The sequence below is a fragment of the Ambystoma mexicanum genome, chromosome 2p, assembly GCF_040938575.1.
Source record: "Ambystoma mexicanum isolate Mex_15411 chromosome 2p, UKY_AmexF1_1, whole genome shotgun sequence".
NCBI classification, from domain to species: domain Eukaryota; kingdom Metazoa; phylum Chordata; class Amphibia; order Caudata; family Ambystomatidae; genus Ambystoma; species Ambystoma mexicanum.
Window position 1 is genome coordinate 1,389,627,119 of NC_090923.1, and position 17,048 is coordinate 1,389,644,166.

General features: G+C 46.1%; 1 protein-coding gene across 4 annotated transcripts in view; it reads right to left on the reverse strand.

Moving 5' to 3' along the window:
- The window catches only part of CCM2 (CCM2 scaffold protein), a 553,948-nt gene that overhangs the window by 24,272 nt on the left and 512,628 nt on the right, over positions 1-17,048 (reverse strand). For all 4 annotated transcript variants that reach the window (XM_069645812.1, XM_069645811.1, XM_069645813.1 and 1 more), the window contains 4 exons: positions 10,786-10,843; positions 9,394-9,532; positions 7,808-7,946; positions 1-5,745 (listed from right to left, as the gene is read on the reverse strand). The exon at positions 1-5,745 is cut by the window's left edge and continues 24,272 nt beyond it. In XM_069645812.1, the coding sequence (XP_069501913.1) occupies positions 5,465-5,745; positions 7,808-7,946; positions 9,394-9,532; positions 10,786-10,843 (617 nt within the window). In that variant the 3' untranslated portion in view covers positions 1-5,464. The remainder of the gene's footprint in view (positions 5,746-7,807; positions 7,947-9,393; positions 9,533-10,785; positions 10,844-17,048) is intronic.

A 17,048-nucleotide genomic window follows, 5' to 3' on the forward strand; every position in this document is an offset into this window, starting at 1 on the left:
CAGAGCCAAAGCTTGCCGTCAAATCTCACTGTCATGGGCAGCACATTGCACGCTCTAATGGTAAGCTATGCTGATGCGGACACTTTCCTGGCCATAGCTTCTAACTTGCGACCGTCCTTGTCCGGTGGGGCTGATAGAGGTGATGCTGGATTGGCCAATTTTTTGTAGCTGCTACAGTGATGACCGAGTCCGGTTTTGTATGCCCTCGCAGACAAAGAGGTGCAGACTCAGGAGCCTTGTATTTTGTCTCTGGCCTGGAAACTAGAGCCGGGGTGGATAAAGGTGTGGCCAATATTTTGGATCTGGACTCCCAAATGGTGTCGAGGAGAGGTTCTCCTACGTTTGTCCCTGTGCTCATAAAGCACCAACTTCTCCCCCGATGTGACCTGCAACTAGAACAATTCAGCGGCTTTGCCGATAATAGTATGAAATGATACTAGATCATCCGGTGGTGACGAGCCACCTGGCGAATCGTTCTTCCTGGGATTCTCAACAATGTAATCGTCCCACTCGCTAGTATCAGGCACTTGCGTGATTTCGCCTTCTTCCGGTTCCGAAAAGTCTCTGAAAGGATCTTCCGAAAAGTCTCTGAAAGGATCTTCCTGCCAATCTGTGTCCGAAACAGAGGATGGTACAATAGTTGGATCTCTAGCTGGAGATCTTGCCCTATGTGAAGAAACTGGAGAAGGGACCCTAGTCGGTGAAGCACCGAGTGTCCTGCTTCTAGACCTGCGCGGTGGCTCAGGCGAACGCAGTCTCTTCTGTGGCCTACTCCTGGAAGCTGAATGTCTTGGCGTGCTTTGCTGAGGTGAAAGATTCCTGTGCGGGAAGCTTGGCTCCCTCGGTACAGCCGACTTGTTCTTTTCATTTTGCCGTCTGTTGAACTCCTCCATGACCCTTTGCATTGATAACATGAGCAGAGGGTCATAGGGATCAGCAGACACCTCTGTAGTAGGCTGCTAAGGAGGGATGTGTTCCATAGGTGTAAGAACAATGCTGTTCTTCAATAAACTCAGTGTCTGAAAATTCCTTCTGTAGGATGACGTCAGGGAGCTCTGGCATTTCTCCTAAGGGAGATAATTGTGTTCCCTGTGGTTCAAGAGCTTCTACAGACCGAGGCGGTGCTTCCATAGACTCAGGAAGACTGTCTTCATTGGATGGCGTAACAGTGCCGTCAGCGAGGGGTATTCTAGGCCCCATTTCTTCTGTCGGTAAAGAAGCTTGCGGTGCCGTCGACGGAGCCGTAGTCTAAGATTTCGTAGACAATGGCCTCATCGACAGCAGTTCCGTAGACAAAGATTTAGTAGATGGTAACTTGCCCTTATCCGTCGACGAGTGCTTTGTGGACGAGTGATGAGCTTCCTTTGTCGACTATTGCTTCGTGGATGATAAACTCGCCGACGAGGACTTAGTCGTGGACGATGTGGTTTGCCGCGTGGTGGTCGTCAATGAGGGTTTCATCGATGGCGGGCCTCTATCTTTACTGTCGCTTATAGATGGCTTCTCCGTGGACGACTGTACACCCCCCCCCCCTGGTTTTTTGCAAACTCCACCTTACCTTTGGAGGTAGTTTTTGCCGTAGAAAGCTTCATCTTATGGCTTGTAGAGTCCAAGGGAGGTAGGAAAGGTATCATTTCTAGCTTCCTCTCACTCTTGGGAGAGGAACTTCTTTCCACTGAAGAGACCCTTCTTTTAGAAGTTTGCCTCTCAGATGCTTTGCTGGAGTGAACAGGGGCTGTCTTCACAGATTCCTCGTCAGAAGAAAGCCCCTTGGCTTCCAAATGCATAAGAAGTCTTCTATGCCTGTCTTGAAGGGTCTTGGTCGCGAAAAAGACTTGCAAATATGACATTTCTGAATGTCATGAGGAAATAGACAGTATATGCAGTGATCATGGGGGTCTTTCATGTAAACCACCTTTCTCCTGCACCTCGTGCAATCCCTGAACAGGGAAGGCTTCTTGGTAGCCTGAAGTTCAGCCATCTGAAGAGAAAGTTCACTTGACGAATTTAGGGTCAAAATAAAGTTTCTTCAAGCCCCAAAAATCAGAGGAGATAGCCCCTAGCCAGGGGAATGTAGTAGAGTATATTTAAAAATATAAACTACTGTGGAAATGGAAGAAAAATCGAAAAGCTCAGTGAGATTGAGGATTCCCTGTGTCAGACTGCGGTGAAAAATCTGAAGATGGCTGACTGGGGCGGAGCTTAAGCCCTGCCACCTCATTGGTTGGGGCCATAAAGGACCAAAGTGAGGTGGAGGGACTACACAATGGAAGGGCTCTTAGGCCATAATGGTCTATGTACATGCATTTCTATGTAGCAATGTATGTATATATAAAAAAATATATATATTTATCACTGAGGATTCCCAGTCTGATGATGGGGAATATTCAAGCATCTGAATCTATGAAAGATCCAATGCTGGAGAAAGTGATATACCATACTAAACGCCAAACAAGCGTATGGCATTTAGTATTTTAAGTTACTTTCTTTTACGGCCTTGAACCCCGCCCCACTGGTCATAACATCACTCATACGCAAAGAAAGGAAGACAGAAGAACTATGTGGAAACAAATCGGGTTGAGAGCCTGGGAAGGATTCAAGCCAGTAAGGGACAGATTTCTAGGTTAAATTGCTAACGTGTCCATGTCTGTGTGTTAAGGAAAATGATTGCTAAATGCACACCATAAATGAGGACATGGTGTTGTAATGAATATGCCCCAACAACTTTTTTCCACAATCTTCGAACCGTGTTTTGGGTATTGTGGATCACAGCACCAGGCAAATTTCTGGAATATTGCACAACACTATGATTCTGGCAAGAGAATGATCATGCAATATACGTACAGCTAGACAGTTTAATATCAGGTTTATTTCATTGAAAAAGGATGGCTGCATGATTCGCACATATCTAGAGCTCCTCCCACTCTTGAAGCAGTAAAATAAACTTGATGTTTCAGTGTCTACAGGACCCTATTTATTTGATACATACATTGTTAAACAGAAATATACAAAAGTGGTGTGTCGGCGGAGAATGCAACTTCATGTTATTTTACTGCTTAGTAATAGGGTAGTCAGCTCATAAGTTGCATGAGTCAGAAGAGAGGCATGCAAACCTTCAAATTGTAGGTAAAATAAATCTGATATACACTGTGCACTTACAATTTGTACGCCAGTTTCCTCGAATGTTCATTACAACACAATGTCACATTAACAAGTACTGGAAGATGTATATGGACACTAGTATGGGACACACACACACACACACACACACACACACACACACTAACACACGTATAAATGCATAATTGCCTGCAACATAGATATGAACTTTCTAATCTTCCTTGCAACATTATCTGAGGTCAACAGCTGATACCAAAATATAGTAGGAATGAGGGCATCCAATAAGGTACAAGAAGCAGAAAAATACTAAATGGAATTTAGCAACAATCTGATGCCACTGCCTTAGTGATGTGAAATACTATCAAAACGCTTTTGCAAGTGCCTCACCGATCCCTATACATAGAATATAGAAATGTGGTGTAGAATCAGATTCCCAAATACTGTTATGAATTGCTGGTACCTCTACATTAATGGGAACCAGACAACAGAAAATGGAGGCTTTGATGGACAAAGTCTTAATGCATTAAACTCGGGTAGAGTGTCTGAAACTCGAGAGGAAGGACAGTGTTGAAAAAGCAGGATCTCAAGAGTGACGCAGAGTATCGTACAAAGTGCACAGCTGTCCTCAACTTCGTGATGGCACTACCTACAGGTCTGTAGGAAACCTTGCCCCGTGAGCGTGCACTCTTTTCATTAACTAAGTTGGGTCTCCCCGAGATGGGACTGTAACGTATCCTTCAGCACTTGTGACAAGAGTTTACAACACAACTTCTAAAAGATGTTTGAACAGCACCAAAACCCTCACCACATTATCCTTCCCTTGTTAACTCCTTGAATAGAGCTTTACAGGGGGGTGACAAACGAGTTTTAGGTTGTGAAAATAGAGAACCGACTATTGTACAAAATATAACAAAATCCTCATGATAATTTAGACGCCAAAAAACCCTCCCACCCCAGCCCCTGGTCTGATATTTTCAACCCGAAACTAGCAAAGGCATCAGTACAGCAGTATTAAAATGCATTTTTACTGCCCCAGTAGGCATTCCCCAGTGAAAGTGCTTGTGTGCACACATACAAACATCCACACACTTACCCGATGCCTGTCAGCTTTGAAGCTAACACTTTGCCTCATTCTAACGGTTGGCATGCCTAGATTTCAGATACACTTTATGAAGTACATACAAAAAATCCTTTGTCAAATGGCGATTCACACCCCATATGCTGGGTCTCCTAAAGCGAGGAGTGTTTGTTGAACCAGGCTACAAAGGAAGAGTGGGAATGTATATTTTCACTAAGAAATACTCACTTCAGCATTTAAGACCGAAAGCTTGCATAATCAGGACTATGAACTTTTCTTGATGACAATTTGCACAACTAGTAAAGATTTGCTCACCAAAGTGTGCTTATGTACCTGAATTCTGGGGTCAACGCCCGGCAAAGGAATTTACAAGGGTCGTTGAAAGCTATGAAAAAACATGGCCAATTATTCTATCACTGTGGATATCAGGGTTGCTGAATAAAATTCTAGTGTGCTACCTAAAAGCGGTGCAATATCGCTGGCCAAACAGTGTAGACAGGGATGCGTTAACAAAGAGCCTATGCAATCATTCCAGAGCCCCATCAACAATACCCTGCAGTGAAAGGAGCACCAGCAGGACTTCCATCATGCTTAGCTGACCGAAAGGATGCAACCGCTGTGCTGCATTTTTAGATTTCTTAATTCCTCACTTTAACCATCACAAAAATAAAAGTTTTTTTTTTAAATGCCATAGCGTGGCAAGTGACAGCATGGCCGTCCCTCAAGCTCAGATAAAAATCATGTAACGATGCCGGCGAGAGGTTTAAATTATTCACATTGTGATAAAACATTTTTTCTCCTTTTCTTTTTCTTAAAAAAGTTTCAGAGTAACCCAACACTCTGATGTGCAAAACTATTAACTGTTGGTTGGGGTCCATTAATCCCTCCTGTTGGTTGTGGCCTGCTCACAGAATTCCAGCACCTTCCAATTTGTGGCGGTTATGGGTGATGCCGTTGAGTAGAGTTTTTTACATCCTACCAAAGGACCAAATGCCATTCCTCTGCCTTGGCATTCGAGTAATCATGCGCAAGCACACATAAGCTCACACTCCTTCACAGTAAAGGAAAACAAGCAAAGAAGGTCAGGAGCAACCGATCATTGTGAGGTCAGACGAGGGGACTTTGCTGGCTGGCTCCTTCCCTTGAACCTGTTAATGGTCTGCGAGACAGTAGCCAATCCAATGGCAATCCCTGTTGGAAACATGAGTGGTATGGAGGGGGGAGGGTTAATGCGAGTGCCAGCTACGGCCCTCCCCCCATTGTCCCTCAAGAGGAGTCCTGGTCCATGCTGCACCCAAGGGCTTCTATGTCATTGCTGATGTCTGTGATCATTCGGTCCCACTCATCACCCTCAGACGGCGCAGACTGTTCGTCCGAGCCACCTGCTGCCCCATTTCCATTAGTAGTGGAGTTGGAGGCCGTACTCATTGTTCGTCGGTATCTCCCAAAACTGTCCGTGATGATGCCCCGGCCATCCTTAACTCCAATGGTTTCTAAGAAGTTCTCAAAATGCTGGCTGTCCTTCTCGGGAATGAACGGTCGGAGGCCTAGACAGGAACGTAACACAAATAGAGGAGGAAAAGAGCAGGAAATGTCACTTCATTAATTAAGTTGAAGTACTCAAACCAAATTAAATTGCTTAAAGAAATTAATCAAGCAGTTACACCTGGTTGCACACAACTGAAAACAATGAATGTTCTTCATTTTCCATGAATGGAGGACTATCAGTGCACAGGATCTGCTCTTTTTTTTAATTCAAAGTTAATTGAACCTCTACAAATAACAAACATCGCTGTCTTTTAGTGTATTCTCTTTTCTGAAAGCAACAGTGAGATACCTCAACTAAAATAATATGAGGTTCTCAGTTATATTAAAGCTTGTTTCACTACAGTGGGACTGCAAGTCTTAATGAGGGTGATGGTGTATAGAAGGGACACAAAATGAGGGTGCTCCAGCGGAACCTGGACTGAATAGTGCTATTGAATGGAAACTACATGTAATGCATGCCCTTTCTAACCCCAATTCCCCCACCATTTGATCCGACTTGCTGCTGTAGGGTCTGAAGGTGATACAGAACAGAATGTTCTGTACTTTTACCCAGAGGTGCCACAGCAGGAGAAACAATTAGGTGTATGATGTGGGAGATCAGGTGAGGTATAATAGACAACGAGGGGACAGGGAGGGCATCTATCAGCAGTCTACACTGTCATGACAGCCTCTCACAACAGACCCAAGCAGGTTTGGGTAATGAAGTTTCTCCAGTAAATAAACATGTAAGCACTGAAGTGGTGCAGATTTCCAACTGAGACAAATACAAATAAGCTATTTATTTTGCAAATAAGCACAATCTTGATTTTTGGTTTAACCAAGTTACTATACTAATATTCAGCATTTAGGAAATTCCAGATTTCCTATTGTGGAGTCAACAACCAGATCAACTCATTTGTGAAGAAGCACGTCCTGCAATACATTTTCGCATGACGATTTTAAGATGGCTGCCAAAAAAATAACCTCCTGTGCCGTCTAGTCTGTCGAGTTAAACTCTAGGTATTAGAATCGTACATTTTGAGAAGAGGGACCACAAAGCATGTTCAAATCTGCTCTTTCTTTCCTGATTTATATCCGAAGATCATGCAGTTCTCCGAGTGTTGCACCCCCGTTTACTTAGCAGACCAATCACAGTTTGGTCAGGGTCTTTCTTAAACTAGCTATTCTTTTTCACATCATGTTTGCTGTGATGTTGTTCTTTGAACCAGTCGTCCTTTGTGCAATGCTATTCCACAGTCTCATTCCAATATCTCATTGTGACCTCTAGTTCTATACTTTATCATCCATGGGTAAGCAGCTTTTGTACCACCTGTGTAACCTCAAGGAATTTTAATGTGCTTAACACACATGATAATTTGGCAAGCTCAATGACACAATACACAGTGGAAAAGAATCAAGTATGGGTTCCACCACGAAATGGCACAAGAAATGACAACTTACAATAGTCTTGTACTTGAGGATATCGCAGGTATTTCCTATCAGCACCTGAATAGTCTGGCGGGGCAGTGCACCAAGTATGCAATTGACACAGTAAGTTATGATAAATTATCATTTGTTTAAGCATTATGCTAATCAAAAAGACCTCTATGTGCCAAAGCAGAGGACACTGTTCATCCACCACTGGCTGCACATAGAAAGGTGAGATAAAGCTCTGATCGTTAGAGCAGGTCTTTACCGACCTACCAAACTGGCTCGCTTGTAGATTGGCTAAGGGCATATTCCACAGCTGTTTTTCTAGAAAGTATAAAGACCTCGCCTACACAACCTCGCCATCCTAGAACTTTGAGATCACACAAAAGTGGAGAGTGCCTCCGCTGACTAGAGCGCACATACTTACCAGTCAAAAAAGTGGGAGCAGGCCAATAGCAAGGACTCTAATAGCCAGAGTCCCACCATATCAATGTAGCCGACAGCAGGCTGATGTGATAACTGCATCCCTGGTGTGACAACAAATACAGCCTGTTTCTGAGCATGAAGTCGCTATTGGAATGCTCAGGCTAGATGACAAACACTAGCTTGGTTACAAGCATGCAGAGCTGACCACCGCTGCTTCCGGCTCACCTAGCAGCAGGAACTTTCTGCTGTCCCCATACAGCTGCTTGAGGTTGATACAGAACTCGTGGATGGAGGCCCCATTTCGATACTCGTGAAGAAGCATTGCAAACTGCTGGATCTCTTGAGATGAAAGCTTCGTTCTTAACTAGGGACACAAGCAATGCAAGTTTACATGTAAGAGGAAAACACTGAACATTTAGGTCATATGGTTAATATACCATCTACAATGTTATGGCAGTATCCTTAAATATTTGTTTCCCACATTAAACAATTTCTTAACCATGATCAATAAAAACAATATGTATCAAAATGCCTTATCAGACGCCAACAAAAAAAGCGTGTCTCACTCTCCGTCCCTCCCTCCGGCAATCCATGGGCAAAATCTGTACACAGCTCAGGAAAGCATCAGTGTAAAAAAAAAAAAAAAAAGAATAATATACATCAGTCAAACGAAAACGTAACTATGAAAAATCACATGTTGCCGACATCAGAAAACAGATGCTTTTAAAGATGTAAGTTTAATGTGAGGGCAAGAGGGTGGTTTTTGGGCGTATACAAAACAGCAAATGTTTATCTGGATATTTTCAGAATTGTTTGTGTTCCCTTTAAATAAAAAATAAAAGTTTCAACCCCCCCCCCCCAAAAAAAAGCCAGTTAAGCAAAACAGCCCCAAAGAATCACTTGCAAGCATGACGAGTTCCAAAACAAACGATTTTCATTTCTTCTTAAGAGGTTCCAACATCAGATTAGCCTCTTAAGCAGTATGAATGCTTCTGCACAATTAGCAGCAAATGCAGTCGGAACATGTTGCCGTGGTTTTAGAACTGGGAAGGTAGTGCTAAGATCAGGACCTACAAATGCACACACGTGCAGGAGTGACTGGGGGATTAAACATCAATTACAATGACCTTTTGTAGAATTTCTCACACTCACTGCAGAAAACACATCTTCTAAATTAAACCGAGCACTATGCGGTTAGCGGAAACCTACAGGCGGACCACAAGCCCACCTACAATCGGATGAGGTACCCCTTCCAAAGAAAATCGTTTCAACGAATATCTCACCTTAGGTTACAAAAATGAGTTTGTTGAGCCCAGTTTTATTTATTATTTTATTAATATGTTGCATACATTTCCAGGTGTTTTAAGTGTTGCTATCCGAGGTGAAATGCCCGTCACCAAGATAAAGCGGTTTTCAATCGGATATGGAATCAACAGGTCTTAAAAGTGCTTATAAAGTGGAGAAGTTAGGGGAAATGTTTCAATGTGACGAATGCTCTAGAAAACATCAAAACCAGGTGCGACGCAGTATTTCTTCAACTGCGCCTGTATAGGTTACAGAAACAGTATCTTATTTTCCTATTAATTTGGAACTGGGAATGATCATTGTTTTTGACCCCTCCCCCTGCATTTCTCAAAGCATTTTCTGTCCAAACAAAGAATTCTCTTTTGCCTCATCTGCAACGTATCCAATGCACACATTGGCAATTGAGCTTGCTTGTACTTGCCACCTTGCAAGTACACCCTACATGCACGTTCCCCCAATAAAGCCACACAGATCCCTAGGGGTATTCATTTGTTCTCAGAGCTTACTGTCGTCATGTAGTCTTGGAGAAGCTCTGCGGCAGTGGTGCTCAGCTCACTCTCGCTGGCCGTCTTGGTATGCGGAGACTGCGGATTGGAGAAGGATGAGGGGGAGTTACCACCAGTGCCTAGCGAACCCTGGAAGGAACTAAAGAGAAAAGGGATTCATGAACAAACGTCACTAACCAGAAGAATCGCCAAATGACATCAAGAACGTTTTCTCACTTGGGCAGCACTATATACAGTAAGACTGCAAATAGGAAGAATGTGTGCAGCGGGAATAGGGGCAACGAAACAAGCCATAAAATCCGAATGTCAACTAAAAACTACTGACTATGAAGGAGGGGTTTCACATCTACATGGATTTTCTCTGCGAGCATAACCTACAGGCACAAAACGGTCAAATGTTCATGTCTGCTGAATTCTTATCCGTTTTGGGTGCAAATGATGAAGCCGTTGGAGCTAGAAACAAAGTCTCTGGACTTCAGAGACCCCTCGGTGCTCCGCTTGCGTTCACCACTGAACTTAGTTCCGAAACTTTCAAATGGAACAGATGCTTGTGAAACATCTGGAGCCTCTATAACGTGGATGCTTGGAATGAGAGCACTATGATCGCCTTTAGGTCTGTCTTCACAAAGACATGGTCAGAACTTATATTGTTGGCCCGAATTAGACATCCTCGGGTCCCTTAAGGAGTTCTCACCCCATCACTCATTTTCCAGTCTTATCCTTCTATACATTCACTTACTACCAATAGGATTTTTTTAAAAAGCCCTTTCATATTTTTATTCCAGTAAACTAGATAAATCCCACACGTCCAAAAAGGAAGGAACTATCATTTTTTCTAAGGCAAGTAAAACGGTGCATGCCAATATGGGAGAAAAGAACACTTTTTTGCCCAACTATAAAAAGTACCCAAGTTCTAAAAGTCTTTAATTGGTTGTTGAGCCAGTTTGAAACCATGAAACATATGCTGGGACCACTTGCTGAAGCACAACAGTTTTTAGAAAGTTTCTGTTGAAATATATATATACCAGATGCTGGAGTGGTGCAGACTACATCTGAAATCCTTGGCTCTAAAAGTCACCATTGTTTTTAATCACGCATTGAATTGCTACGTCCCTTTTCAGCACTGCACTAAGATCATTGTCCAGCTAGCCTGGGACATAGTATGTCACTGACCCCCGCCCCCCACATTACCTCAAAATTAGAGCATATACCGTTGCCAGCTCCCAAAGCGCACTGCCCAAGAAAAGAGACCAACTCTTACCCCATGCATAATGACCAACAACCGTGCAAAAGAAGCCACCAACGAGCTTGAAAGCATGCACACAAATTCATGCAATACCAGGTAAGTAGCCAATGCCACCTCCTTTGAAATGTGGCAAAACATGCACATACAATGGGTTGGCCTCCGTTTCGTAGGCGTCCTTAATATCCACTTTGGAGCAAGAGTCGTCTGTAAGAAAAACAGATAAATCTGATCAGATGCGTCATAGAGAAACTCGCATGAACCAGTACACAGACCCACTCTTCTTGGTAACAATGTGTTCCGCATACTGGTAAAAGAAGTCAGCTTAACATCACACTCACAAGAGTTAGCACCGAATCAGAACTTACCCAAGGGAGACAAGCACAGACCTGCCATTTTTGGCTGTCGTCACACTTCAATTAAGTAATTATTACAAAAGGTCAAAGAAGGGATTCTCCAAGATCAAAAAAAGTGGCAATTAGGAAATGCAAAAAAGAATTTTCCTTTGCCCCCAAATTAAGAACTACTTCTTAAAGAAGGACAACTCCAAAAAATGCAGCATAGGTATCTTGGGCAAAACCCGTGCAAAAAGCTTTGCATTCCCTGTAGCGTAAACATCTGCAAATGTTAAAGATAATGGGTAATATCTTAGAAGTGCAAACTTCCTTCTATTTAGATACATTTCCCTTTTTTTAAAGCCCCTAATTAAAAGGAATGATTTTGTTTAAAATAATTTAAGACCAAAATTGCAAACATGGCACATTAGAGAAAACCTTTTAAAAGAAGTTAAAGTTACTGACCGTAGTGACTAGAGTACTAATACTCCATAGCCCCCTTTCCTGCATCCTTGTGGGCGGCTCCCAACATGGGGACGGTACCAGAACCTTTGTCAGAGAAAAGAACAAGTTACTCTCTTACCTGGTAACGTTCTTTCGATGGGATGATCCGACGACGTCTTCCATATCTATGACAGTAATCACAGCAGCACAGCTGTGGTGATTACCGTCATAGATATGGAATACGTCGAAGGACCCAATCCCATCGAAATTGAGCTTCCCCTTTAAATTTAGTATAACGCGCCCAGGGCGCAGCCTCGGGAACACCCCACCGAGGCCATGCCCTCCGGCACCTCACCTCAGACCCCTTTGAACACATCAGTTGCTTAGATACCTGGCTACTCTTAGAGCATATTAGCCTTTGGCATACTAGCGGGGAAGGTGGGTGGGAAGTATGGAGGAAAAGGGACTATGAGTAATCTAGTCACTACGGTGAGTAACTTTAATTACTCATACGTCCGGTCCCCTTTCCTCCATCCTTGTGGGTGATTCCACCCAACAAGAACACAGGGTGGAGCTGTGACAACTTGCCCCATATCTAGGATGAAGCAAAAAGGTTCTTCAGAACAGTCTGACCAAACTCTGCATCGCGCCTGGAGCTAGTTTCCAGTGAATAGTGCTTACAGAAGGCTGACGGGGTGGGCCAAGTAGGCACCTTGCTGATGACATCCCAAGAAGCATTTCTCTCAAACGCGATGGCCGTGGCCTTAGCTCTGAATCCTCTCTGGAACAGGTTTGCCCATTTCCGTGTATGCCTCCAAAAGGCCTGAACCATCCAACAGGCAATGAAAGCCTTGGAAGCCTGAGAGCCGGGGGAGGAGCCCCCAAAAGTCACAAACAATGCCACAGACTTCCTGAAGGATTTGTCCCCAAGAGATCAAACTTTAGGAACCTCTTCAGGTCCAGGGAACGTAGGGCCCTCTGTGCCTCTGACTGCGGGTTCGTTAAGAACACACTGCAGGCACATCTGTGCATAGAAACATAACGCGAAGGAAGTAGCTCTTGCCTCGTGGGCCTAAAGCACTTCCCAAGCACCAGCTCGCAGGTAAGACCTCATGAAAGCAGCATTTTACGCTGCCTTATTCCCATCTTGTCCCCATTTTAGTAAAATCAGGTGCACTCGGCACTTTTACCCCTTCCAAACCCAACCCTCTTCCTGACTCCCCCACCCCTCTCCCATCCCTCCCACCACTCGTGATTGGTCTGTGCATATGTGCACAGAAACAACGCCGAGGGAGTAGCTCTTGCCTCGAGGGCCTCAAGCACCTCCCCACGCCTCTATCCTGCCCCTGATTGGGTAGCTGCAGTACTTAATAGTCCCTCCCAGGGCAGCCCTCTGCCCGGCAGCCCCTGCAACTAAGGGCCCCAAAGCAAAGGGTGGCTCTGACATTGGCGGCTCCAAGGTGTGTCAGCAGGTGTCCGCAGGGGAAGCCAATGAAGTCAGCAGTCAAGAGACACCGACAAAAATTGTAAGTGTGGCATGGGTGGGGTGTAGAGCAATTACTCATTTCCAGAAAGCTCCTGCCACTCTAACTTACATTTCCATAACCTAGACTCATCCCATGCATTCTTAGAGAGACATGTGACCACAAACCTAAACCTATTCATGGCTGGACAGCAAATCTTGCCTGCATCACAATGTTAACTAGTACCATACCTAGAGAGAACCATGAAGATTAGCCTGCATCACATCTAGATAGAATTGTAAATGTTAGCATGCGCCACACTTAGATGGAATCCTCAACCTATCCTGCGTCGTGCCTTGATAGAATTGTGAATGTTAGCATGTGCCACACTTAGGTGGAATTCTTACAATTAGACTGCGTTGTATCTAGATAGAAATGTGATTGTCAGCATGTGCCACACTTCGATGGAATTCTTAAGTTTAGCCTGCGTTGCATCAAGATAGAAACACGATTGTTAGCATATACCACACTTAGATGGAATTTTTAAGTTTCATTTGCGTCACAACTAGACAGAAATGTGATTCAATGATTGACATAAGATTCACCTGCCGAGCCTGGACCAAGCGTACAATCATGAATCAATAACCAACTCACTAACAATCTTACCCCTCTGCATACACCTCTCAAACGTTAAACAAACACAACCACAACTCTATAGCACAACAAACTGCACAAACTTCACTACACTGCAACAACAAAACAAAACACACAGACTTGCACAACAGTACACAACGACTACCGAACGGAAAGCACCCCAAGCTTAGCCAACAGACCCACCCTTCTCCAGCTTATTCCCACTAACGCACCACCCCCCCTTCCGTTTTTCAGAGCCGCCAGGGGACCACTCCGGTGATGATAGTGCGCGGTACAAATATCCTTTAACATTAACATATCTCTTAATTCAGATGAAATGGAGGGACCACCTTGGGCAAGAAGTTTGGGTAGTGTGCAAGATTACCTTGTCGTTGTGAAAAATGGCGAACGGCTCACACTAAGATAACCCCTGCCGCTCACTAACCCCAAGTGCAGAGGTGCGAGTCACCAGTAGAACAGTTTTTAGTGTCACCAAGCGGATGTCCACAGAGGTCATCATCTCGAAAGGCTTGCGCTGCAAAATCCGCAAGAACCACATTGAGGTTCCAGACCTGGTGCGACCTATGCACCAGAGGAAACAGCCTAGACAACCCCTTAAGGTGTGAAAATACATGCTCAGGGAATTCTTGTAAGCCCCTATGGCTGCCAAGTAAGGGTGGCAAGTATCCATCTGGACTCCAGAGTGAGCCAGGTGTGCTGCAAAAGCCAGTACGCCATCCAGAGGACAGGTGACAGGGTCCAGACCCTTGCCATGAGCCCAATGGCAGAACCTAGTCCATTTGCTCTTATAATGGGACCTAGTCGAGGGTCTGCAGAATGATGTCCAAGTTGTCCTCTGAAAATTGAGCATGCTGAAGCCTCAGCTGGTCAGGAGTCAGGTAGCCAGGGGCAGCTTGGCCGGGTCCGGCTGTTCCATTGCTGGGCTCCATTAGGTCAGGAAGCCCCTGCTGCTGGAGATCGGAAGGTGGACGGGACCATGTGAACACAACTGCAGCAGATCCAAAAACCAGAGTCTTGAAGGCCAAGAGGGGCTAGGGGGGGAGAGGGGGGGAAATCAGGATGAGGCTGCAACCCACCGAAATCCAGAACTTGCAGAGGGTCTGTTGGAGCAGAGGGGTGGGCGGGAACGCTTAACAACTGCGGATGTGCTAACAGATCTGGAAGATCGCAGAGATCCCAGTCCTGCCCTTGAAGCAAACTGGGTACAATTGGAATTCAGAGGGGATGCAAACAAATCCAGGTCCACAAACCCCCAACACTGCAACAGGGGCAACAAGGAGTTGGTGTGCAACTCCCACTCGTAGGTGTTCAATCGCAAGCGGCTCAGCTGGTCTGCTTCAGCATTGTTGTCCCCGGGAGGTGGACTGCTGAAATCCAAACTCCCTCTGTCAGGGCCCATTCCCAGACCGATGCCGCCTCCATACTGAACATGGGTGTGGGGAGGAGGGAACAGGTGCCACCCTGCTTGTTCAGGTAAAACATTGTAGCAGAATTGTAAATCCTGACCAGAACAGACTGGTCCCTGATGAGGGGCAAAAATGTCTTGAGGGCCAGGCTCACTGCCCTGAGCTCCAGGAGATTGATATGCAGGAGGGCTTCGGTCCTGGACCATGTGCCATGAATCACGCAGTCCTTCAGAGTAGCCCCCCAGCCCGAAAGAGAGGAGAGTCCCGTCATCACCACCAGGGTAGGCTCCGGTCGGGTGAAGGGGCTTCCACTGAAACATTGCAATCTATCATCCACCAGCGGAGATCAGTCAATAGGAGTGATGGTATTGGGGTCCTGTCCGACTGAGAACCAGTTTTCTGATCACAATTGGCCACTAGGTGGAGCTGGAGGCGCCTCATCTTGAGGCAAGCGTGCTGTACAACGAGCATGCAGGAGGCTATCAGGCCCAGAATGCGCTGGAACCACCATGCAGAGGTGGTTGAGTTGGCCAGGAACTGCCCCCCCCGCCTTGCGTAGGGACAGGACCTCTCAGGCTTAAGGAACACCCGCTGAACAGCAGTGTTCCAACGCACCCCTAAGGAAGACTAGATCCTGAGATGGGCACAACTGTGACTTCCTCTGGTTGAGGGAGAACCCCAGCTGAAGGATCTCTGGCAGGAGTGCAAACCCCCCTCGGGTCCACCCCCCTCCCCAATCCCCGCTCAACAGGCAGTCGTCCAAAAAAGGGTACAGATGATGGCCCTCCAAGCGGTGAAGGCCCGCCACTGAGTTCATCAACTTTGTGAAGACACAAGGGGCTGAGTTCAGGTAGAAGGGCAGCACCTAGTACCGAAACTTAAGTGGTGCAACAATTGTGAACCGCAGAAGCCTCTGATGCAGTTGGTAGATGGGTACATGTAGGTACGCATCCATGAGGTCCAGGGAACACATCCAGTCCACTGCACACAGAGAATGGGCTATGTGTGCAGGAGTAATCATCTTGAAGCGTTCCAGCGAGAAGGACAGATTTAGAAATGACAGGTCCAGGGCAACCCTCAGGCCAGCCTGGTTGCACCTGGGGCCCCTGTCTGAAAGAAGAACCGGGTCTATCGCTTGCATCTCCAAGAGCGAAAGGACCGCCCGTAAAAGAGCTGCTGGATGTGTCGATGTGGGAGACGTAAAACTTCCTGAGGTCCTGCACAATTGCCCGGGCATCTGCCAGACCGGCCTTGAGGAGGGTTGTTTGTCCGAAGGGAGGTCAGAAATTCCCTGAGCTCCCGCCACAGCTTCTGGTTAGCCACAGCCAAGAGGGCACCTGCGTTGGCTTGCAGCAGATAAAGACTGGAGATGGAATAACAATGCTTTCCCAAAGACTCAGACAACTGGAGGTGGCTCCTGTGGAGACAACTGACAAAGACGATGGTTTAGTATATAATGAGGCTGCAGCCAACACTGAAGAATGCAGCTGCGGGTGGGAGGCCAGGAGTATTGGAACCCGCTGTCCAGCTTATCTCAGACATTTCGCGCCACCTGTAGGCCATCCTTCTGGAGAGGGATGCCAGACCGGGCCTTGGTGTGCTTACCTAAAACCTCTGCTAGCACTCACAACTCCTGGGCAGGTGGGGGGAGGCTTCCTAGGGCAGAGGGACCTCCAAGAACTAAGTCAGGCCCTGAAGGCGGTCATGAAAAGGCCTTAACGGTTGCTGAGGGTTCATCGCCCTGGGCGTCATTGTCATCACCCCCCTTTTCACAGCCCGAGGCGGGTCTTAGGCCCTGGGATACAGGTGCCGAAAGGGTTCTGTCCCCCCCCTAAGTCCAGAGAGCCAAGACAGGTCCAATGGCTGTTGAGGGGGAGATGTTGATGGTACAGGAGGAGGTGGAGGGGTCTGAACGACCGGTATGTCCTGGACTGGGGGAGGGACTGGCACTGAAACCGGCAGCGCTGGAGGAACGGGAGGGCCACCCAGAGGAGGGGCCCGGGGAGGCACCACCTACGGGATGACCTTCACTATATCCTTCAGGAGGCCCTTCATCTGAGGGGAACGCACGAGGAAGAGGAATCGCTCGAAGAAGCAGTCCTTCCAAACT